Source organism: Ogataea angusta, assembly GCF_019207475.1.
Source record: "Ogataea angusta isolate 61-244 chromosome Unknown 61-244_NODE_1_length_1302399_cov_90.877568, whole genome shotgun sequence".
NCBI lineage: Eukaryota > Fungi > Ascomycota > Pichiomycetes > Pichiales > Pichiaceae > Ogataea > Ogataea angusta.
In genome coordinates this window covers 137,030-158,231 of record NW_025065215.1, presented here as the reverse complement: position 1 = coordinate 158,231, position 21,202 = coordinate 137,030, and the positions used below count along the sequence as shown (strand labels likewise).

Sequence of the window (21,202 nt, the reverse complement as noted above, 5' to 3'; positions counted from 1 at the left end):
ATTTTTCTATAGTTGAGTAAACTAGACGCCTTTCACGAACTTGACTGTAGCGCCCAGACTTAAAACCAGCAACGCGAACATCACCAGTTCGCCGTTCCGATTCGTTGGCTTGCACTCCTCTATGGCTTTGTTAAGACTGACGGCCATGGCTTTGGACGAAAAGAGCCTCTCAACACGGCTTTGGGCCCGTTTGGCAAGTTGCTCAAGATCTGCTTCCGTTAACGTCTGGACATGTTCCATGTATTCTACCCAGCGGTCCTCCACAATACCCACAAGGTACCCTGTAAACTCCTTGTGGTCATAGGGCACAACAGTTTCCGTAGGGCCGCCGGTAGCTTCCGCTAGGACAGGCTTCCCAAGCCTCATGGCCTCAACAGGGACAATTCCAAAATGCTCAAAGGAGGGCGTGTATATAAGCAGCTGAGATCTGGCAAGAAGCGCGTTTCTGGTGGCGCTACTGATTGAGGGCAGGAAAAAAACCTGTGTATTTCTGGGAGCCACAATGAGCTTTCCTCTGATGGTGATCGAAGGCAGGCCAAGTTTCTCGCAAAGTGACTCCAGCTCTATCAGGTAATGCACATTCTCGAACACACGGGGGTCGTATCCGCCAGCGATGACGAGCTTGTGTGTCGAGGCGGTTCTGCTGATGAATTCGTGGTACTTTCTGATGGCCAGGGAAATATTCTTTTTTCTTTCGAACCGGTTGATGGAGAGGAAGAATGGACTGTCTTTGAAAAAGTTGTCCACCTCTTTGAGAGACGTGTCTTCTATGGATATATCTCCCACGCATGGATATACCACGCTCAACGATTCGGTGCTCAGGCTCTTGAACTCTTTTTTGACCGTTTTTTTAGTGAACTCTGAGTTGACAAGTACTTTGTCTGCGAACCTCATTGAAAACTCCTCTATAGCATCGAATACCAGTCTGTAGATTTTTCTGATCAGCCCCGAGTGAGATGCAAGCAGTTTATCTGGGAAATGGCAGTAGAAAATCACCTTTGTTTGTGGACCTTTAAATAGGCGAATCAATGGAAGACAGTAAGATAGCTGGTCGACGAAAACCACCTCTGCCTTTTTGAGGGTGCCATTGAGCACCAGCACAGACACCAGATACAACTGGCGCAGAAACGCAAACAGGATTGCAAACTTTCCCAATATATGCGTTGGCAAGAAATCCCCGTGCACTTTTGTCTTCAGCCGATCTGAGGCGACTTCCTCAAAGCAGTGCGACTTATCGCAGTGAGAAGTATACACGGTGACCTGGTTGCCAGGTTGCAGAGCCATTGCAGCGTCGACAACGAGCCTCTCTGCACCGCCGATTCCCAGATCAGGGTGGATAAATATAATATTCATAGCTCAAAAATAGTGATCAAATAAAAATAATTATTTAATGCTCGTGCCTCCAGACAACTTTGCGTTTGTCGAGGACGGTCTTTATCGCTGTTCGGCGCTCGATGCCATCAATGCCCCTTTTTTGGAAACGCTTGGGCTGTCTACTATTGTTTGGCTCGATGAGGAAAAGCCGCCTCGCGCAATCAATCAGTATATCGAGGACAACCATGTGCGACTGTGCCACCTGAAAGAGTCCAGCGTCATTCCTGAAGATACCGACAGCATGCGGTTCCAGGATTGGATGGTTCTGAGGCCTACGTTGGTAGCAGAAACGTTCCAGATCCTGCTCGACTACCAGACGTACCACGACTGTCTGTTGGTGGATAGGAGCGAGGTAGTGATCGGGTTGCTAAGACGTGTCCAGAGATGGAGCTACTCGAGTATTTCCAACGAATACAGGCTTTTTGCCAACAACAAGGCCAACTATGCGGTGGAGAATTATTTGGAGCTAGTGAGCATCGAACTGGTGCCGTACGAGAGAATGGTCGATCAGGACGACGAGGACGAGGAAAATACGGTGGTCGAGGAGCCAAAGAGCCTGGAGAAAGACCTGAGCAACAGCCCGCACCTGTCTGTGTCGATGTCGCCGCAGATCCCCAAAACGCTGCTCAAGATGGTGGAGATGCGTCGCCAGAAACGGAAGCACAGACAGGAGAGACAGGAAAGCATCAGCTATTCAGGAGTGAGTTTCTACAAGCCGGCAGGAACGGCGTCTGTGCGGGTGCGGCTGCCCAGAGAAGAGAACCTGCCGGCCTGGTTCATCGAGCTGAGAACAAGGTGGGAGCAGGAGGCCTGATAAAACATGATATGTAAATATAACAACCGTAATAAAATGCCATGACCGATTAAGGAACTAATTGTATGCACGTTGGCGGACTGGTTGATTTGGTAAAAAACCGCCTGCACACCTTCGACCTCGCATAAAATTTCCACTTTTTCAATTTTCACTCATATCTTTCTTCAACCATGACTCAGAAAGTGCTCCTTCTTGGCTCTGGTTTTGTCGCCAAGCCAACTGTCGACATCCTCGCTAAGCAGAAAGACATCGAAGTTACTGTCGCATGCAGAACTCTCTCGAAAGCCAAGGAATTGGCAGGCTCTGTTGCCAACGCATTGTCGTTGGACGTTACCGACCAAGATGCTCTGGACGCTGAGGTCAACAAGTACGATGTTGTGATCTCTTTGATCCCATACATCTACCACGCTGCCGTCGTCAAGGCTGCCATCAAGTCGAAGCACACCAACGTCGTCACCACCTCCTACATCTCCCCTGCTCTGAGAGAGTTGGAGCCAGCCATCAAGGAGGCCGGCATTGTTGTGATGAACGAGATCGGTCTGGACCCAGGTATCGACCACTTGTACGCCGTCAAGACCATCGACGAGGTCCACAAGGCCGGCGGTAAGATCACCTCTTTCCTGTCGTACTGTGGTGGTCTGCCAGCACCAGAGGATTCCGACAATCCTTTGGGATACAAATTCTCGTGGTCCTCCAGAGGTGTTTTGCTTGCTCTGAGAAATCAAGCCACGTACTGGAAAGATGGTAAGATCGAGAAGATTGCTTCTGAGGACCTAATGGCCTCTGCCAAGCCATACTTCATCTACCCGGGATACGCGCTGGTCTGCTACCCTAACAGAGACTCCACCGTTTACAAGGAGCTTTACAGCATCCCTGAGGCCCAGACCGTGATCAGAGGAACTTTGAGATTCCAGGGATTCCCAGAGTTCGTCAAGGTTCTTGTCGACATGGGATTCTTGAAGGAAGATCCAAACGAGATTTTCTCCAAACCTATCCCGTGGAATGAGGCCGTTTCCAAGTACATTGGAGCTGCTTCTTCTTCTGAAAAGGACATTGTTGCCAAGATTGACTCTCTGACCAAATTCAAGGACGAGGCCGACAGAGAGAGAATTCTGGCTGGTCTCAAGTGGCTGGGCCTGTTCTCCGACAAGAAAATCACTCCTGCCGGTAATCCATTGGACACCCTGTGCGCCACTCTTGAGGAGTTGATGCAGTACGAAGAGGGCGAGAGAGACATGGTCATTTTGCAGCACAAGTTCGGCATCGAGTGGGCCGACGGTAAGACCGAGACGAGAACCTCTACCCTGGTCGACTATGGTGTTCCTGGCGGCTACTCCTCAATGGCCAAGCTGGTTGGTGTTCCATGTGCTGTTGCTGTCTTGCAAGTCCTGAAGGGCGCCTTCCCGGGCCCAGGTCTCTATGCCCCAATGACCCCCGAGATCAATGACCCTATCATGAAGATTTTGAAGGACGAGTACGGCATCTTCCTGACCGAGAAGACTTTATAAGAAAGGTTGTGTATCGATAGATTTCTCGTTTGAAAAAGGGAAATAATTAATTTTATATTATCTTTAATTTCCATGTTCCGCAGATTTAAGGAGATCTCTTCTGATATTAAAACGTCGATCCGACGCGAAGAGAAAGATGGCAAGCACGAGAACGAGACCGTGGTCCATGTAACGATGGTCAAGTACTTCCGAGAACGAGGCTTACAACCTCCTGAATGGCTGGAACCGGATCACCACAGTAAACCTCTTCAACACCGATTGTCCCTAGAGAAGATCCAGTCAGGTATCCGAGAAACCAACCATGCCATAAAGGGCCAAGTGGAGCATATACCAAAGATCAAGGCGTCACGTTTCAGCCCGCAGAAGTCCTCGGAGCCGTCCTCCTCCAACGGCATTCCTCAGGCCCCGTTGCCTAGACGCACTACGACAAACAGCAGTGCGTCCAAGACAGCCCATAGCATCACATCGCGCTTCTCGTCAACTCAAGGGAGCCATTCTGCGGGCCAGAGTCACTCCCGACCAGCAAATAGCAGGTTCAACATCAAGAAGACGTAGTGGCCGGGTAACCGGGGTCTGGCATCACAGGAGATGTGTTTTTTTACAACACGAAAATTTGTTGTCTCGACATGACGGAGCAGTTTGTCGACAAGAACGAGACAGGATCAGCAAGCACGCAGAACCTGCTGGCGCATCTTTCAAATGACGTGGAGCTTTATCACAAACGCGTGCAACAGAAAAGACAGTTGAAAGAGCAACTGGATAATGGCGAAAAGAAGCAGAAGGTGACCGCGTCGGAGCCAGAGAATGCCGTCAACGAAGAACATGTGTCGCAGCCGGATACAGGCAATCTTCGCAAGGAGCAAGAAGGCCACGAGGCATCGAAGATCGATTTGATCGCCTCAGCCTTCATTTCGCCGGATGTCCCCATGGTAAACGACTCGCAGACGCGATCACGTGCCTGGACGAAGGCCGAGGACGATGCTATCGTTTACTACAAGGAGGAGATGAAGTATTCGTGGAAAGAGATTGAAAAGATGCTGAACGGTAGACACTCGTGGCAGGCGATCCAGATGCGGTACCTGCGCAACCACAAGTCGCGTAATGACTCCTGGTCGCGGTTCATGGAGCTGCGGCTTGTGAATGCGATACGGAAGGACTGGGAAAATAGATGGAAGCGGATCAGCAAGGACCTTGGGAACGACCTGACGGTGGAACGCTGCATAATGAAAAATATAGAGCTGTGCAAGAAGATGGACGACCCGATCTTTGGCAAGATGTTCTCGAACAAAGAGATCACGCAAGGGTACGGCAACCCCAACAACGACATCAAAGACGAGGAGAGCCACCGGAAGCTGATGCTGGTATACATGGGGCTTGATTCAATTAGCTACGAGTCGGATGAGGGAGAACAGCAGGAGGGGGGGACTGATGAGGGTGCAGAATGAATTTCTATGGATATTATACACAGTGATTACACGAGAGGGCTTCCATACGGCTTTCCCGAGCCATGCGACCCAAAAATTGAATGCCGGACAGGCCGCATCGTCTATACGGAGGAAAATGGGTGAGACATGTTTCTGGTGAGGAGAGGATGATGCGAGCCGTGCTTGAGCTCTGCCTCCATGGTGACCAGACAGTACCAGGCTCTTCTTTTCTCTTCCATCAATATCGGGTACTCCGACGGGTCCTCAATATTAATTTTCAGCTTCAAAGCGAGGCTGATGGCCTGGTTGATCACTTGAATGGCCTCATGAATGCCACCAACCATCGCGTATGCTCTGACAAGATTTATGTATGAGATAATGTCATCGTGGTCCAATTTTGTCGAACGCTGTAGGAAACCGTTTGTTCTGAAAAACAGCATGTCCAGGAGTCCTAGCGAGGACTCCTTAGAGATAGATGGCGATGGAGAGAGTTGCAAAAGTGCTGCTCCGCAGAGCAGCATAGATAAGATGAACCCCTCGTTGACTTTCCGCACTCTCTGTGGATCCGAGGTCAAGATTTGGTTCGGATTGAGGATCATGACTGGAAACGGAGTTTGAAAATACAGTTCAATTAGGTCATCTGCAAGAAAATGCGAGATTTGGAGCTGAGAGATGACGTGGGCCACCTGATTGAGAATTGGATACCGAAACGGCTGCGAAAGGGCGGGTGGCGATTGGTGTGGTGACGGGTGGTGCAGTATGTCCTGCTCGTGTTTCGTTTCCGTACCTTTAATTTTAGTCGGTTTCCGTCGAATGATTATTTTTGGATAATTCGAGCTGGCTCTGCCTCTTTTTTTCTCTTCCCGAAGATACGTGCAAACGCTGTTTGTTCTGATACATTGGGAACAACGGGGCATTTCGCCCGAGCATTTGGTCCGTTTCTGGTTGCAGAGGTCACATGCCTTGCGCGTTCTTCTGTTTTTCGTCTTCGAGCTGTCGGGCACAGATTTGGAAGAGTCCTCATGAGGAGACGGAGGCGGCGGGTGCGGAGTCTCCGGCTCGGCTTTGTAGACAGGGTAGGATGTGTAAGGTACAGGCGGCAGTGGCGCCGTTCTAGTGTGATGCAGGAGCATGGAAATGGAAGGTAATTGTGACTGCGGGAGTGGAGGAGGCAGAGTAGGAGACGGGAGGAGCGTACTTGATTGTAGTTGTTCCTGAATCTCTTGAAATGAAGGTAAACGGGGACGCTCTGGTGCGTCGGGATCCCTGTCAGGTGAACTTGAAGAATTTGATTGCGATTGCATGACGAAGTGCTATAATGTCGGGTTTACCGACACATGCAAAAATGAGAGTGTGAGGGTTATGCGAAAGGTTTTGGAATTTTGTTCACGACAGGAACGTTGGACGGCCAGAGTGAGGTAAATTTTAGTGGAAAACGATAAAAAGCATCGCGAGGATATATAAAACAGGAGATTTGAATATTTAATTGGGATGCGCTCTACTGCAGCACAATGCGGTGGAGAACATCTCAGCGATTTTCTATGTAATATTGTTAGGCTTTTAAAAATAGTGTATTGTCTCGGTAAGATTTCAACAATCAGGGTGTGAGGAGGTGCTGAAACCGGTATAAAACTGATCGAAAAGGAAGATCAAACGGAAAAAATTTTGCTGTACGTGGTACATAGTAAGCACTTGAGCGTTGTCGATCTTATTTTAAAGGCAGCTTAGTATTATTGTTTTTGCTGCTCTATTGACTGTCTTATAGTCAGTCGGTATGTAGGTTGCTCACCCCCTCAGGTGCTGCTGCCAGGTACCCGTTTCAGTCTAGCTCATGTTCCCGCCACGCGTTTAAAAATCGAGCCAGGTTCCAGTGCGTTCGCAAAGTTAACCGCACTACAAATAGGCTCAGTTTTTTTTTCCCCCGATTGTGCCCGCGCGTCTGTACCTTGTTTTGCCCACCGGTCAAACAGGAAAGAGTTATGATACCCCTAAACCAGCGCAGGTGCCAGTAGCAAATTCTTGGACACCTGGTGAAGATCACACAGGCTTGAATTTAGTGCGTCCCACTGCACCCCCCCTCAACTTCCCAGCCACGGTTGCCGCGTGCTCTATTCTAGTACCCTTTTTTGCGCCCCTGCAAGTTTAATTTTAGTCGTATTCACTGAGCCGCAGAGTCTCTATTATTATTATAAAGAATTGCAGAGCAATTTTAACCGTTAGGCTTTCTTACATAATTCTTTTTATGGCCAAACAGTCAAATAGTTTCACGGAGCCCCAGGTGGCTGACTCAGAACGTGTACCGCAATCTGATTCTGAACTCCGAGACGACCTGTCGTACCGCCATGTGAACCTGGAAAGCGAAGACGAGGAGGATTTCGATGCCTTTGTGCAGAAGTACGGCGCAGTTAAAGTGCAGTACATAAAGAAGCCAAGAGTCCGCTCTTGGTTTATTAATAAGCCTTATGCGCTCAATTTCTTCTACAACGGAACGCTCTACCGCACGAGGTCCGAGCGCGGCGAAAGTGGCAAGGTGGAGCTGTTTTTGGACCTGCTCTACGTGGGAATCGTCGCCAAACTGGCCTCTTCCGCTACACAAGAGCCCACCGGCCTGTCGTTGCTCAAGTACTTTCTGTTCTTTGCGCCAATTTGGCAGGTCTGGTCCGATATCAAGGATTTCATGAACTACTACTTCAATGAGGACCTGCTCCAGAAAATCTACATCCTCTGGATTCTAGCGCTCCTGCTGGTGTACACCAACGGCACAAACTATATGCTGGAGTCCAACGCGGCAAACGCAACTGTGGTGGTTCCCTACATTCTGTGCCGTCTCTCGTTGGCCATCAGCTTGCTAGTCTATGCAATCTACGTTCCCCAACACCGGCACCAGAATATATTGTACGGCTCGCTGATTATCGTCACGTGCTGCTTGTGGATCCCCGTCATCTTCGTTCCCGTGCGTGCAAAGGTCGGCCTCAGCTTCATGACCCTGTTTTTGGAACTGGCCTCCTGGTGCTTTTCGTACCACCCTTACACCAAGAAGCTGCTCAAGCTGAAGTATAGCACGGCCATCAACATCGAGCACGAGGTCGAGCGGTTCGGCGCGTTTTACGTTATCGCGATCGGCGAGTTCCTGTACAACATTGTCGCCACGACGGCCGAGCGCAACTTCGGTCTCGGCGTCACCGAGAAGATAGGACGCGCCATTATCCTGCTTCTGATCGCGTACTGCTTGCTGTGGCTTTATTTCAACGGTGACGGCTCCAAGCGCGCTGTGCACGCCTGCCGCCGGTCCGGAAACACCGCCTTTGTCTGGTTTCTGCTGCACATGCCGCTCATCTCCTCGCTGATTTTGTGTGCTGACGCTGCTGCCGATCTCTGCTACGAGGACGAGATCGAGAACATTGGCCTCTCGTACTACTTCACGGGCGCACTGTGTGTGTCCCTGTTTTGTCTGTACGGCCTGGCCATCCTGGACAAGTCCATCGACGACGAAACCGACGGCGAGGGCCGCAATTGCTCCAGACATTATCTGCCGAAGTTCTGGAGACTGCTGCCTAGACTGCCGGTCGGAGTCATCATTGTGTGTCTGAGCGTTGCCAAGCTTGAGATCACCAAGCTGTTTGGCACGACCATGGCGTTGCTGGTGGCGCTGCTGGCCTACGAGATCGCCATGAGCATGGACTCCAGCTGGTGATATAAAGGAGCACAGCCTTGCTTTATTTTACGTAGTTGATGAATATTCCTGGGTACTATTATGATCCGGTAAAAAAAAGGTATTTCAGGCAGCAGGGCCAGCCCAAGGCGTCTCCTGCCGTTGATCTGGGGCGACCGGCCCTCGAAAAGGAGGCTCCAGAGACCCGCGACGAGAAAAAACCGGAGTTTGCCGACGTGAAGACGTTTCGGCCAGAAATATTGTACGATCTGCTCGTGAGCCCCAAGTGTCTCTCAACTGGCCAGTTTCTGCAGCTGCTGGACTACCTGCGCAAGGGAGAGTTTGAGTGTGGCGACTTTGATCTTGAACTGGCGCGCTCGCTCTACACCAAGACCCAAATGCAGTGCTTGCTGTTCCGGCAAATAGCGCGTCCTCCCGTCGACTTGGGGCAGTTCTTGTGGGCCGCCGAATGTCGCGGGACGCTTTTTGTGGCCACTCGGCTTTATCTGGTGGCTGTGAAGGTGAAATCTCTAGAATTGGCCGAGAACTCGTTCTGGGTTCCGAAACGCAATGTCCCGGAGCCGCAGGAGACGATGTTGGAGGTCCAGAGCGTGGGTCACTATAGCACAATTGCGCTCGGCTGGAACGTTAACGTGATTGACGGAGACCCCATCAGAATCCGAGTTTTTAATCAAGGCGGAATCAAGGAAGTCGAGTTTGGCGATACCTTTGAAAACCTTCGGCACGTCCAGGACGCGAGAAACGTTGCGTGTATGAAGTGGATGGATTCCGAGACCGGGATTGTGGGATTTGAGCGGAAACTACAGGGCCACGGCCGTTTGAGCTGGTTGCACAAGAAAATCAGCTCGTTGCCCGTCAGCATCGGTATCACCGTGTACGAAGACCAGCTGATGGTAGCCATTGGGTACATGAACGGGACTCTTGAGATTTATCGGGACAGAGAAGAGATTATCCACCATGCGTACGGAGCCAATATCCGCAAGGTGCAGTTTTTGCACGTTGACAATCGACTGTATTTGCTAGTGAGCGGTCTGGCAAACAAGCTCGTATTGTTCGCGGTCGACGACGACCCACGACAGCTGTTTCCGCTAGTTGAGTACAAGGAGTACGAGCACAGCTTCTCAACGCAAGAGAACTTCTACGTGCACCACAGCCAGCGGTTTTTTGCGGTCTACACGGACAAAAACAAGAATATCAAGGTATACTCCATCTTCAACGCATGGCCGCTACGAGAGGTTGACCATATGCCGCTGTCGAGCGGCGGAGATCGGTTTATTTTCGTTGGCGACTCGATCGTCTCTCTGCAAAACGGTAGCCTTGATATTTTCAGCTGACGAAAAAAAAAAAAAAAAACCCATTGAAAATATTTATTACTCACTCTTGGATATCTAACACTATGGGACTTAGAAAAGCAGGAGTTTTGGGCGCCACAGGTTCTGTTGGGCAGCGGTTTATTCAGCTCTTGAGCAACCATCCCCAGTTCGAACTTGCCGTTCTGGGAGCCTCGTCGCGGTCCGCAGGCAAAAAGTACAAGGACGCTGTCGACTGGAAGCAAACCAGTCTGATGCCGGCCGCTGCTGGCGAGATCGTCGTCTCGGAGTGCACCGTCGAGGCCTTCAAGGACTGCGACGTTGTTTTCTCCGGTCTGGACGCAGACTACGCCGGTCCGATCGAAAAGGCGTTCAAGGAGGCCGGCCTGGCTGTCATCTCGAATGCCAAAAACTACCGCAGAGAAAAAGACGTGCCGCTTGTTGTGCCGACAGTCAACAGCGAGCACTTGGCGATCATCGAAAAGAGAGTCAAGGATGCCACTGCCGCCGGCCAGAAGAGACCCGGTTTCATTGTTTGCATCTCCAACTGCTCCACTGCCGGTCTGGTGGCTCCGCTGAGACCGCTGGTCGACAAGTTTGGTCCGATCGAGCTGCTCACCACCACAACCATGCAGGCCATCTCGGGCGCCGGTTTCTCGCCAGGGTTCCCTGGCATCGATATTCTGGACAACCTGGTTCCGTACATTTCGGGCGAGGAGGAGAAGATCGAGTGGGAGACAAAGAAGATCCTTGGAGAGATCGCTGATGACGGCAACAGCGTGAAGAACCTCTCTGACGACGAGATCCGCGTTTCTGCGCAGTGCAACAGAGTCGCTGTTTCCGACGGCCACACAGAGTGCGTTTCTATCAAGTTTAAGAACGGCGCGCCATCCATCGACGCCATCAAACAGTGCCTGAGAGACTACCAGTGCGAGGCCACCATCCTGAACTGTCCGTCTGCGCCAGAACACGCCATCCATGTGCTGGAGGAGGAGAACCGTCCACAGCCACGGCTCGACAGAGACAGAGACAACGGATACGGTGTGAGTGTTGGCCGGATCAGAAAGGACCCTGTTCTAGACGTCAAGATGGTCATTCTGTCGCATAACACCATCATCGGGGCTGCCGGCAGCGGTGTTCTGATCGCGGAAATCCTCGCGGCCAAGAACGTTATATAAAGCAGTATATCTGATTTAGGCTGAACCATAGCTAGAGTGTTAAGAGGCGAGGAGTACCGGCCGCCGCCAAAAAAGGGGCGCTAACTGTTTCTGCTGCTCGTCTAGCAGCCAGCCTAGCAGCACGCAGATGCACAGCGAGCCCCCTTTATCTGTATGCCTTTATCTGTGCTTTCTTTATCTGTAGCTGTGCATCCGACGATCGACGCCAGGCGACCCATATTTCCGCCAAATTTTATGCCAATATTTCTTCATGCCTTACACGCCTCCCAATCGTCATCCCAGAGCCGAGTCTGGCCACCAAGCGTTCCGCAATCTTCTTGCCGGCTCTACAGGGCCAGCGGCGGACCAGATGGAGCCTCCAAACCTGCCCTCCGACTTTGTCAGGTTCGCCACGGAATCCCCCCAGTCCTACTCATACACACTTCTGGCCCCAAACTCCCTGGCTCTGAAATTGAGCGTGCTCAAGCGGTCGCTTGAGGTTCTCCTGGACCGGCCAGAGCTGCTCTCGAACATATCCATGGAGAACAGCGACTACTTTTCCCGGAAAGGCCCGGCTACAGTGCCGCTGCGCAGAACGTCCACCATGACCCTCATGGACAACGTGTTTCGCATGGAGAGACAGGTGTCGCAGTCTTCAATCAAGTCACTGCCCGCCTCGTCGTCTGAGCCAGAAACCCAGGACTCAATCCCAGCGTCCACCCCTACAAACATAGACGAAGAACTGCGGAGGAATCTGAAGGAGATCATCAGTATTCTGGAGATGAAAGAGAACCCGTCGCAGAACAAGCTAGAGAAGGTCGTTGGTCTACACACACTGTCGCTCAACCCCAAAGGCATCTCCAAAAGCGAATCGTTACGCAAGAACCTGCTGTACGCCCTGGCAACGCCATTCACAGATAATTCCAACACCCCGGCCCACTCGTACTTGCTGGGCGGCCTGCCGGTGCCGCAGACCAGCCCGTCCGCTCTGGGACTCGTGTCGCTGGGCAACAAGCTCGGCTCCAGCAGCCGGCAGTTCCATCTCGCCTCTGGCGGGAAGTCAGCATCGCCCAAGGCCTACTTCACGTGCGAGGCAGAGTCGCCCTGGAACCTCAAGAACGCGAACGACTTTGCCTGTCTCATGTTCGGGATCTCCAAGGCGTCGCTCGCGTCGCTCAGCGTCATGGACCTCATCGCGCCTCGCGCACGTGACCTCGTTCTCGATAGGCTGTGCAACGGCAAAGAGCTGGTTTTCTCTGGCGAAATCATCGCCATTAGGCGCAACAACATGCCGATAGCCTGGACGTCTATGTGGGCCAAGCGCAAACAGGGCCTGATCATCCTCATTTTCGAGCAGGTGCCGTGCGACCACCTAGACTTCATCGTTGAATACAGAAACGACGGCTACTACATCAAGTCGTCCGCAGACACACACGCTTCGCTGTTCCGCAGCGACAAGGAGCTCGTGGGCGCTCCGCTGTCCCGCATCCTGCCCACCATGAGCCACGAGCTCGCCAACGCCACACTCGACACCCATATGCACCATTCTGCCACCATCAACCGGTCCCGCTACTATACCCTCCGACTCCCGGAAAACGAGGCTGTTCCGTGCGCGGTGACCTCGGAGCCTCTGGAAGACGGCATTGTGCGTGTGAACTTGCACTCGCTGCCGTACATTTCGGGAGCGTTCGTTATCTCGTCCAGAACGCTCAAGGTGGTATCGTTCAACCACGCCATAGCCAAGAACCTTTTTGGAACGTCTGACATCAAGAGCAAGTCCATCGACATCATAATCCCGTCGTTTTCAGGGCTCTTTGAGCTCGCGCTCAAGGAAAACCCAAACATAATGTACCAGCAGGGCCTTGTGCTGCCGGAGCACTATTTCCGCAAACAGGACGCAATTTTGCGAGCTTCGTCGGAGGAGGAGCAGGATCTGCTTTTTCTTAACTCCATTGGCATCGATGGGCTCCACAGAGACGGCACCACCGTCAAGGTCGACGTCCAGCTGCGCGTGATGGAGTACGAGAACTGCATGTTATGGATCACCTACTCGCGTGCAACTAGCAAGAGACGGTCTGTTTCGCGGCCGAACAGTGTGTGCTCGAGCGAGGAGGAGAGCGAGGATGACGAGGCCAACGGGGACGAGTCGATGCCGTCGCAGCTGAGTCTGTTCCAGCAGATGGAGAACGACCTGCACTCGTGCGGCAGCTCTTCAGACGGGCTGAGTCGGTCCAGCAGCATGAACACGATCGCCAACAAGCCGCTGGAGCGGATGAACAGCCTGAAGAAGATGAACGCGACGTCGGACTCGTCGCTGTCGGCTCTCAGCAAGTCTGGGTCGACCGGGTCGCAGAAGACCACCGAGACAGACATGGACGACCACGAGGTCCAGGATATCGCCGAGAGTCTGGGAGAATTCCGGCTGGAAAACATCCGCACTGGCCGCGCGCTGCTGGAACGCGAAAACGCGCAGATTGCACGCATCAGAAAGCAGAGCAAGCACTTCCCGCAGAAAATAGGGCTTCTTCGTCGCGAGAAAAAAATCACCGATTTCACGGTGATCAAGAACCTCGGACAGGGCGCGTACGGGAAGGTGGTGCTTGCACAGCACAAGGACGACCCCGCGTACAAGCTGGTGATCAAGGCGATTTTCAAAGAGCGAATTCTGGTCGACACGTGGGTCAGAGACAGGAACCTTGGCACGATTCCATCAGAGATACAGATCATGAACTATATAAACAGCGACCCGCACCCGAACCTGATGCGGATCGTCGACTTCTTCGAGGACGACCGGTGCTACTACGTCGAGACGCCGCAGCACGGCGACCCGGCCGCGGTCGACCTGTTCGACCTGATCGAGGTCAAGTCGGACATGACCGAGCTGGAATGCCAGTACATTTTTTTCCAGTGCTGCTCCGCGATGGCGCATCTGCACGCGCACGGCGTCGTCCACCGCGACATCAAGGACGAGAACATCATTGTCGACAAGGACTATGTGGTCAAGCTGATCGACTACGGGTCGGCAGCTTACTCCAAGAACGGGCCGTTCGGGGTGTTTGTGGGCACCATCGACTACGCTGCTCCGGAAGTTCTCAATGGACAGCCGTACGAAGGCAAGCCGCAGGACGTGTGGGCGATGGGCGTGCTCCTGTACACCCTCGTGTTCAAAGAAAACCCGTTCTGCAACGTCGACGAAATCATGGATGGCGGGTTCAAGTTCCCGTCGTTCCACGAGGTGAGTGAATCGTGTGTGGACCTGATTCGCATGATCATGGTTAAGGACGTCGCACAAAGACCCTCGATGAACGACATTCTACAGCATCCCTGGCTGTCTGGCTTTAAGTAACCAATAAATGGTCCACGTTGATGCCTATTTTGCGCAGGCTGATCGACTGGAGCTGACTGATCTTCACGCAATTCCGGTAGAGCTCCGACTGCTCGCTGTAGTCTATCAGCTGCCGTCTGAACAGCTTGTTGTACGCGGCGATTTTCTCGTTCATCCACCCAACAAAGATCACCTTCTGCCCCGTCTCGCGGAAACATTGCTCGTACAGCAAATACGTGTTTTTGATGAAGGTGAAGTAGATCAGCGACATCTGCAGTATGTATTTTTTCACGTCGCCTTCAAACTTGAGCTGGCTCACCAGCTTGTCCAGCTGCTTGCTCTTCGACTCCAGCACCAGATCTCGCGCCTTTTCCTCCATGTCAATCATCTGGAACAGGTCCACCGTCTCCGTGATCTCTCTGCTCGAGCTCAGCGGGTTGCTGATCTCCCAGGACAGCAGCTTCACCAGCTTCTCCTTGAGGTTCTCCCATTTGAGCTTCTTCAGCTTGAGGAGCAACGCAAACTGCTCGTCGGGACTCTGGTTCTGCAGCCGGTCGATCTGGTCGCTCACACGGGTCAGGAAACCAACGGCCTCCACGTATTTGTGGTGTCCAATGTATAGCTCTATGTTCATCAGCCCTTCGTCTACAGTGTTCAAGTTCTGCGTCGAGTTCTTGTCGTTCAGGTCCAACGACCGCGACCTGCGGTGGTTCAGCTTTGTCGTCAGATCGTGCAGGTAGTCGGAGTTCTTGCTTAATCTCTCGTGCGTCACAGAGAGCCTGCTCACGCTCTCTGTCAGATCCTTCTGTTTGGCCTTTTCCAGCTCCATCGTGCTGGCAAGCTCGTCCTTCGCAGCGCGCAGATGCGACACTATTTTATTGTACTCGTTCAGACTGTCGGTCTGGAAAAGAAATACCATGCCGTTGATCTTCAGCGACAGAGTGTGCTCTCCCGCGTTGGCAGCCTTGGAGATCGCGAGGTCTCTCAGGGGCCAGCATTGGGTGGCCACCGTCTTTTTTCTGTCTCCCGTGCGCTTGCGCGTGGCCACCAGCACGTGGTCGTTCAAAATGATCAGATGTGCCGGCCGAATCGGCTTGCAGGTGATGGCGTTGAGCTCGCCCCAGCGTCTGGACTCTGCCACGACGTGGCGGCCTGGGACTGCAGAAACAAATTTCTGCGCACCTTCCACCTCCTTGAACAGCGAATTGAGGTTCGAGGCCCACTTCTTCTCCAGCAATAGCACACTACGTCTGTTGTCCTTGTTGCTGCCATTTTCCATTTTCTCCTGAGCTTCCTCGGCCTGCAAGCTCAAAATCTCGTTCAATTTCATCGCAGGACCCTTCAGCTCCTCCAGCACACCCTCTGCCTCGATCATGGTGCGAGAAACAGTGAGCACCTGGTTAAATGACTGTGTGATGGTATGCTTGACGTCGCCGTCGTTGGACGACGAAAGGTCGCTCAGGTCGCGCGCAAACTGGTCGATCTTTGTGGCGTTCGCGTCTTTGAGATACCCCTGCACATACGGCACAGCGTCGAACGACTCGGCGGACAGATCTGTCAATAGCGCACTCGAGTCCATTGCAGTTTGCTGGCGAGCCTCGCTCACGGCGGCCTCAGCTCCTTCAGGCAGCAGGGGAAACTGCGACAGCGCAAACTTCTGGGCCGCCTGTGCCTCCTGCGGGTTCAGCTTCACCGAAAACCGCCTGTTGACACCGCTATTGTCGATCTTGTGCGGCCGTTTCAGTTTCGGCGACTGTTTCTGCGCGGGCGCGGAGGGCGCGGCAGAAGCCTTTTCTATGATCGGAGCAGAGATCTGCGCCGGCGTGAACGTCTTTTTCGCGTTCTTGGTGGACCAATTGGCCCTGCTCAGTCGTCTGTCCATAACAAAAATATAAATGTAAGAAATTTACACAGCCATAGGCAGATTAAGCTACAAGACTTTAGCGCACTTAATCATCTTACGTAAACTACTTGTTCTTTAGCTCGTTCATTTGCAGCAGCAGGCTCTCGCCGCTCAGCTCCGGCAGCGACTCGTCGATGGCGTCCACCGTCTTCTTGTCGATCTTGTTGTCCAGCAACAGTTTGTTGATGCTCTTGCTTATTTTCTCTCCCTTCACCTCCACCGGCTCGGGCAGCAGGTGGAAGTCCTGGGCCCTGAGCGATTGGACTTTGCTGCGGATCTTTTGTAGGTTCTCCACCACGCCGTCGTCTTCGTTGTTCCAGGACTTGAGGTCCATTAGCACATCGTTGATTTTGATCAGCTCGTAGTAGTTGTTGTAGATGATCGACTTGATCTCCGCCTGGTTCGAGTTCAGCTCCTCGGTGATTTTGTTTTCTGTCTCAAGGAGCTTCTTGAAGTCGCTGTTTTTGATGAATTCGTCCACATTCTCTAAAGTGATCTCTGGCTCCTCGGCTGTTTCCTCGTGGTTCAAATGTGCATTCTCCAGCTGCTGCTGCGTTTGCTCCTGCAATCGGTAAAACTCCTTGAGAGCCTTTCTTCGTGACGATACAGACATATAAGCCAAAAATATTTTTTTCAGGTTTATTTTTCCTGCCATGGCTACCTTCGACCCCTCTATTCTGCAGTCGATTCTCAACAAAACTAAACCAGAGTCGTCCGAGAACGTTAATGTTGTAGAAGTGCCCCCGTTCCAGGAATGGCGGTTCGAAGTCGCCGCCAAAGACAAGCTCAAGCTGAAACTTGTCGACGGAACAGCAGAGATCTTTGGAACCGAGCTGTCACCCAATATAGAGTACGCGTTCCAGGGTTCAGTGAAACTCTGTGTGTTCTCGTTTTCTGGCTGTAAATTGCAGTTCTGGAACTGCCAGCCGTTGTCCGAGTACGTCAGTGAGGAGAGCTGTGTTGGACAGTACCTGACACTGCATTTGGGTCTGGAAAAACAGAGAGTTGTGGAAGGTCCGCGCGTTCTTGTCATTGGAGGGAAGGACTCGGGCAAAACGGCTCTCTGCCGCACATTAGCCTCGTACGCCGAAAAGCAGGACCATCAACCAATGCTGGTCAACCTGAATCCAAGGGACTTTCAGTTCGTGATTCCTGGTAATTTGAGCGCCACCGCAATTTCTGATCTCTTTAACTTGGAGAACGTCGCTCTGGGCGAAAGTGTTACCACGGGTCCCTCTTTCTACCACCAGAAACAACCGTTGGCCAAGACTTTTGGACTGGAGAAGTTTTCAGATAACGTTAAATTATACAGGTATTTAATCCAGCAGCTGGGGAAGTCGGTGCGCAAACGTCTCGACAACGACATTAAGGTGAAAAAATCAGGCGTGATCGTCGACACGCCCGCCTTCACAATCAAAGAGTACGACATCATCGAGGAAATTGTTTCATCATTTAATATTAATGTGCTTTTAATAGTTGGAAGCGAAAGACTGCTGGTCGACTTGAAGAAAAAAATGCAGAACCCAGCAGTCACGTTGTTGAAGCTCAACAAGTCCAGCGGATGCGTCGACAAGGACGACAAGTATGAGCGAGAACTGCAACAACGGTCAATCAAAGAGTATTTCTACGGCATCGACAGGCTCCAGCTGAGTCCGTACAGCATCACGGTGAACTTGAAAGACTTCATTTTTGTGCGACCTAAGGAAACGGAAAACGTGAATCTCTCGTTTTTGAGCGGCGATCTTGCTGATGATGATGAGGCGCCTCGTGAAAGTGTCAATTACAAGCAACTGGCCGAACGCGTCAAGACTCCTGGCTCCGATACCTTGAATAATTCCATCCTGTCTTTAGTGGACGACTCCCAGATCGACACTCTGAGATACCTGAATTCAGACGATGACGACGAAAATTTGATCAAGCCATTCCTGGACAGCAGCTCGTTGGGATTCTGCTACGTCCAAAATTGTAACGACGAAAAAGGGAAGCTAACATTATTAGTGCCATCTCCTGTCCAGCAATTGCCAACTAGAACGCTCTTGTTGACACAGTTCAGATACCATGAATAGACGTCTATTTTCTTTCGGCCGTCGTAGTTGCCGCGGATATCGTCGAAGCGCTCTCATGCATTTGACCGAGCTCTGTGTCGGCTATTCCGTCAAAAAACGTTTCTCGTAGCTCTTTCCAGCGAGTCGTCCAGGTGCCCAGTGTAATCATGATCGCACAGCTGCAGATCTGCAGCAGCCACCAGTATAAACTGGTTGGAAATCCTGAGTTGAGCCACACTAGGGCCAGATTCACCACATGGACCGTAAGAGCGTAGTCCCACGCTAGTTTCGATCGTCCAATGATTATGGTGATAAAAAAGACGCTCAGCAAGGAGTCAAAGAGCCATAATGCCGCCAAAGTGAGCCCCAAAGTGTTCTCCAATGACACCCACTGCCAAGAGAAACACCACTTGAAAGAAAACGGCAAACCTAGAAGCTGCGCCGTGGCAAAGAACAGGATGATTGCCGTTAAATAGTAGAACACTTGCAAAATCACAATCTGTAGAAATATTCTACTTGGTGTTGAGGAATTGCCCTGTATCTGCTGAAACGAGGGCACCCGCGAATAATGGAGCTTGAAGGAATCAAACATGATCAGATGGGCATATAATAATAATAATTTAAAAACACCCCGGCCCTAATATTACATAATGGATTTTACAGTGTCACGGTTGTCCATCTTAGCTTATGTGGAGAAAGGGATCGCGTAATTGAGTTGGAAAGAGGGCGCATATGACCACAATAGCTCCTACTCCCACTTGAAGACACCCGCTTGCTCGCTTCAGGCTCTCGAGTGACATTTACCACTACTACTATACCTATTTCTGGCCATTTGAAGCTGGTCCGATTGGTAGGATAGCGATTTTCAATTCTGGGAGCATTGAGGTCCGGGTTTGTGTCACGATGCATCATGACAGCATCCCAGCCTACGACAGACCCCAACCCAGTGCAAATGCAACATAGAGACGTGGCTATTTTGCATGACCAACAATACAAACACTCATTAGTGCTTGTCTGAATACCATTACAGTGCACCTCACAATCTTATTGATTGGCAATAGTATTCATTTGGGATGTAGTGCACAAACCGCAAAGTGCCAATGTTGATTCAAGCGTAGCTATGGGATCAATAGAAAATCGGTCGACGGTGACTTCAGTATCTTGACAGTTTGGCCTCCACTGACACGAGTTCTAAATGATATATATGCTCTGGTCGTCTAATTTCTGTGCTGATCAGGTAATTCTTTTGGTACTCTGAGGCATGTAGACATTTTTCCAAAGGCCGAGTGCAACATGTTAGCTGGTCTGAATCATTTTTGCACGAATTTGATATTTATGTGATCGAGACGCTGAATAAACCACTATTTACCCCAATTTCCTCGCTTTACAGACGAAGGCACAGTATTCTCCTTTTCATCAAGAACCAAACTGCGTTTGATCGGGGTCGACTTGTTGTGGTTGACAAAACTTGATTTTTTCAAAGAGTCGGGGGTGTTCCTAGCGTCGTACTTGGACCCATTTTGTAACGAGGGATCGCGTTTCACCCTGTCTGCTGCTTTGGCACTCACAAACACCACCTTGTCGGGAATCCCTCCAGGCGTGGCAGATGGTGAGCTCAGATCCAGTTTGCGCGCGACAGAAGTGCTGCTCTTGCTGGAGTCCGCTTCGCGTAGTAGTTCCTGCGACTTGCCCGTCTTGAGCTCGCGTCCGCGAGGAGCTGGTGGCTGCAATGAACGGGGCTCGAAATCGTCGTCGTCGTCGAACTCGGGCTCCGAGTCAGGCAATGCGTCCCGCTTTGTCTTGACCAGCTCGTCTGGCCAGTCGTCGCTCATGAAATCGTTGAAGGAGTTGTCGTGGTCTTCTGCCGGATCGCTCGTTTTCAATGCTGGCATTGAGTGCGATTGCGGCTTGACTGCCACCATGGGCTTTCGTTCCGGCTCTTTCAGCGACATAGCTTTTGGCTTTTCTTCGTGACGCATTAGCTCGTCCTCGTCGAAAGTCAGTGGGATTGGCTTGACCTTGCAGATTCGCTTCAGGTAGTCTTTATCGTACAGACAGTTGCCAAGCGAGTTACCGAACTGCCTCAACGCTCTCTTCATTCCGTCTGTTGCAGCCTCTTTCTTGCATTTGTCAAATGCCGCGCTCTTGCTGTTGCAATTATCTATCGATCCGTATCCAATGTCCTCGTGGTACGTCCCGTCTCTCAGAATAACACGAACGATGGACGATAGTCCCAGACTAACACGTCCATTACGCTCGTCAATGTAGTCGACTTGGAACGAACGAAGCTCAGACCTCCATCCTGTAGGGCCGAAAATCTCGTTGGCCAGATTAATGGCTTTCCATCCTTCCAGATAGTTCACTTTGCTCTGTCCGGGTCCGCTTCTAATGCTGATGAATTCTGGTCCCAGCTTACGATCTAGTGCAGTCTTAAGACGCTCCAGCTCTTCAGGGGTGTATGGAATAGTCACAGGCGCGCTCTCACTCTCTTGCTTCTTGGGCAAGCCACGCGATATTTGACCAGACATCTAGAGAGACAAGAGAAAAAAACGAAAAAAGGAGTTCAAGTTGATATTTGCATTTATTTTGTCCACAAAACGCGTCGTGTCAGACGATCGACCTCGCTCCCTAGGGACGAAAAAATTAAAGGTGGTTTTTTTTATTGTTTA

At 51.5% G+C, this 21,202-nt stretch overlaps 16 protein-coding genes across 16 annotated transcripts; 9 read left to right on the top strand and 7 right to left on the bottom strand.

The window, feature by feature from the left end:
- Window positions 1-21: 21 nt before the first annotated feature.
- KL928_000108 (uncharacterized protein) lies at window positions 22-1,353 on the bottom strand (the record flags this gene model as incomplete). Its single annotated transcript, XM_043201405.1, has 1 exon — window positions 22-1,353. One exon carries the CDS (start codon window positions 1,351-1,353, stop codon window positions 22-24), a length of 1,332 nt encoding a protein of 443 aa, XP_043062003.1.
- Window positions 1,354-1,390: 37 nt separating this feature from the next.
- On the top strand, window positions 1,391-2,188 carry KL928_000107 (uncharacterized protein; the record flags this gene model as incomplete). Its single annotated transcript, XM_043201394.1, has 1 exon — window positions 1,391-2,188. The coding sequence occupies one exon, from the start codon at window positions 1,391-1,393 to the stop codon at window positions 2,186-2,188; it is 798 nt and encodes a 265-aa protein (XP_043062002.1).
- A 170-nt stretch (window positions 2,189-2,358) lies between these two features.
- On the top strand, window positions 2,359-3,696 carry KL928_000106 (uncharacterized protein; the record flags this gene model as incomplete). The annotated part of the gene is made up of 1 exon (XM_043201383.1): window positions 2,359-3,696. The coding sequence occupies one exon, from the start codon at window positions 2,359-2,361 to the stop codon at window positions 3,694-3,696; it is 1,338 nt and encodes a 445-aa protein (XP_043062001.1).
- Window positions 3,697-3,768: 72 nt separating this feature from the next.
- On the top strand, window positions 3,769-4,251 carry KL928_000105 (uncharacterized protein; the record flags this gene model as incomplete). The annotated part of the gene is made up of 1 exon (XM_043201372.1): window positions 3,769-4,251. One exon carries the CDS (start codon window positions 3,769-3,771, stop codon window positions 4,249-4,251), a length of 483 nt encoding a protein of 160 aa, XP_043062000.1.
- A 71-nt stretch (window positions 4,252-4,322) lies between these two features.
- On the top strand, window positions 4,323-5,141 carry KL928_000104 (uncharacterized protein; the record flags this gene model as incomplete). Its single annotated transcript, XM_043201361.1, has 1 exon — window positions 4,323-5,141. One exon carries the CDS (start codon window positions 4,323-4,325, stop codon window positions 5,139-5,141), a length of 819 nt encoding a protein of 272 aa, XP_043061999.1.
- Window positions 5,142-5,242: 101 nt separating this feature from the next.
- Window positions 5,243-6,424, bottom strand: KL928_000103 (uncharacterized protein; the record flags this gene model as incomplete). Its single annotated transcript, XM_043201350.1, has 1 exon — window positions 5,243-6,424. One exon carries the CDS (start codon window positions 6,422-6,424, stop codon window positions 5,243-5,245), a length of 1,182 nt encoding a protein of 393 aa, XP_043061998.1.
- A 938-nt stretch (window positions 6,425-7,362) lies between these two features.
- Window positions 7,363-7,855, top strand: KL928_000102 (uncharacterized protein; the record flags this gene model as incomplete). The annotated part of the gene is made up of 2 exons (XM_043201339.1): window positions 7,363-7,730; window positions 7,831-7,855. The coding sequence occupies 2 exons, from the start codon at window positions 7,363-7,365 to the stop codon at window positions 7,853-7,855; spliced, it is 393 nt and encodes a 130-aa protein (XP_043061997.1).
- A 113-nt stretch (window positions 7,856-7,968) lies between these two features.
- KL928_000101 (uncharacterized protein) lies at window positions 7,969-8,753 on the bottom strand (the record flags this gene model as incomplete). The annotated part of the gene is made up of 2 exons (XM_043201328.1): window positions 7,969-8,670; window positions 8,748-8,753. 2 exons carry the CDS (start codon window positions 8,751-8,753, stop codon window positions 7,969-7,971), a joined length of 708 nt encoding a protein of 235 aa, XP_043061996.1.
- A 99-nt stretch (window positions 8,754-8,852) lies between these two features.
- Window positions 8,853-10,127, top strand: KL928_000100 (uncharacterized protein; the record flags this gene model as incomplete). Its single annotated transcript, XM_043201317.1, has 1 exon — window positions 8,853-10,127. One exon carries the CDS (start codon window positions 8,853-8,855, stop codon window positions 10,125-10,127), a length of 1,275 nt encoding a protein of 424 aa, XP_043061995.1.
- A 62-nt stretch (window positions 10,128-10,189) lies between these two features.
- Window positions 10,190-11,281, top strand: KL928_000099 (uncharacterized protein; the record flags this gene model as incomplete). Its single annotated transcript, XM_043206745.1, has 1 exon — window positions 10,190-11,281. One exon carries the CDS (start codon window positions 10,190-10,192, stop codon window positions 11,279-11,281), a length of 1,092 nt encoding a protein of 363 aa, XP_043061994.1.
- Window positions 11,282-11,531: 250 nt separating this feature from the next.
- KL928_000098 (uncharacterized protein) lies at window positions 11,532-14,606 on the top strand (the record flags this gene model as incomplete). The annotated part of the gene is made up of 1 exon (XM_043206734.1): window positions 11,532-14,606. One exon carries the CDS (start codon window positions 11,532-11,534, stop codon window positions 14,604-14,606), a length of 3,075 nt encoding a protein of 1,024 aa, XP_043061993.1.
- A 359-nt stretch (window positions 14,607-14,965) lies between these two features.
- KL928_000097 (uncharacterized protein) lies at window positions 14,966-16,467 on the bottom strand (the record flags this gene model as incomplete). Its single annotated transcript, XM_043206723.1, has 2 exons — window positions 14,966-15,455; window positions 15,719-16,467. The coding sequence occupies 2 exons, from the start codon at window positions 16,465-16,467 to the stop codon at window positions 14,966-14,968; spliced, it is 1,239 nt and encodes a 412-aa protein (XP_043061992.1).
- An 85-nt stretch (window positions 16,468-16,552) lies between these two features.
- Window positions 16,553-17,101, bottom strand: KL928_000096 (uncharacterized protein; the record flags this gene model as incomplete). Its single annotated transcript, XM_043206712.1, has 1 exon — window positions 16,553-17,101. One exon carries the CDS (start codon window positions 17,099-17,101, stop codon window positions 16,553-16,555), a length of 549 nt encoding a protein of 182 aa, XP_043061991.1.
- Window positions 17,102-17,141: 40 nt separating this feature from the next.
- Window positions 17,142-18,554, top strand: KL928_000095 (uncharacterized protein; the record flags this gene model as incomplete). The annotated part of the gene is made up of 1 exon (XM_043206701.1): window positions 17,142-18,554. The coding sequence occupies one exon, from the start codon at window positions 17,142-17,144 to the stop codon at window positions 18,552-18,554; it is 1,413 nt and encodes a 470-aa protein (XP_043061990.1).
- A 4-nt stretch (window positions 18,555-18,558) lies between these two features.
- On the bottom strand, window positions 18,559-19,125 carry KL928_000094 (uncharacterized protein; the record flags this gene model as incomplete). Its single annotated transcript, XM_043206690.1, has 1 exon — window positions 18,559-19,125. One exon carries the CDS (start codon window positions 19,123-19,125, stop codon window positions 18,559-18,561), a length of 567 nt encoding a protein of 188 aa, XP_043061989.1.
- A 769-nt stretch (window positions 19,126-19,894) lies between these two features.
- Window positions 19,895-21,061, bottom strand: KL928_000093 (uncharacterized protein; the record flags this gene model as incomplete). Its single annotated transcript, XM_043206679.1, has 1 exon — window positions 19,895-21,061. One exon carries the CDS (start codon window positions 21,059-21,061, stop codon window positions 19,895-19,897), a length of 1,167 nt encoding a protein of 388 aa, XP_043061988.1.
- Window positions 21,062-21,202: the final 141 nt, after the last annotated feature.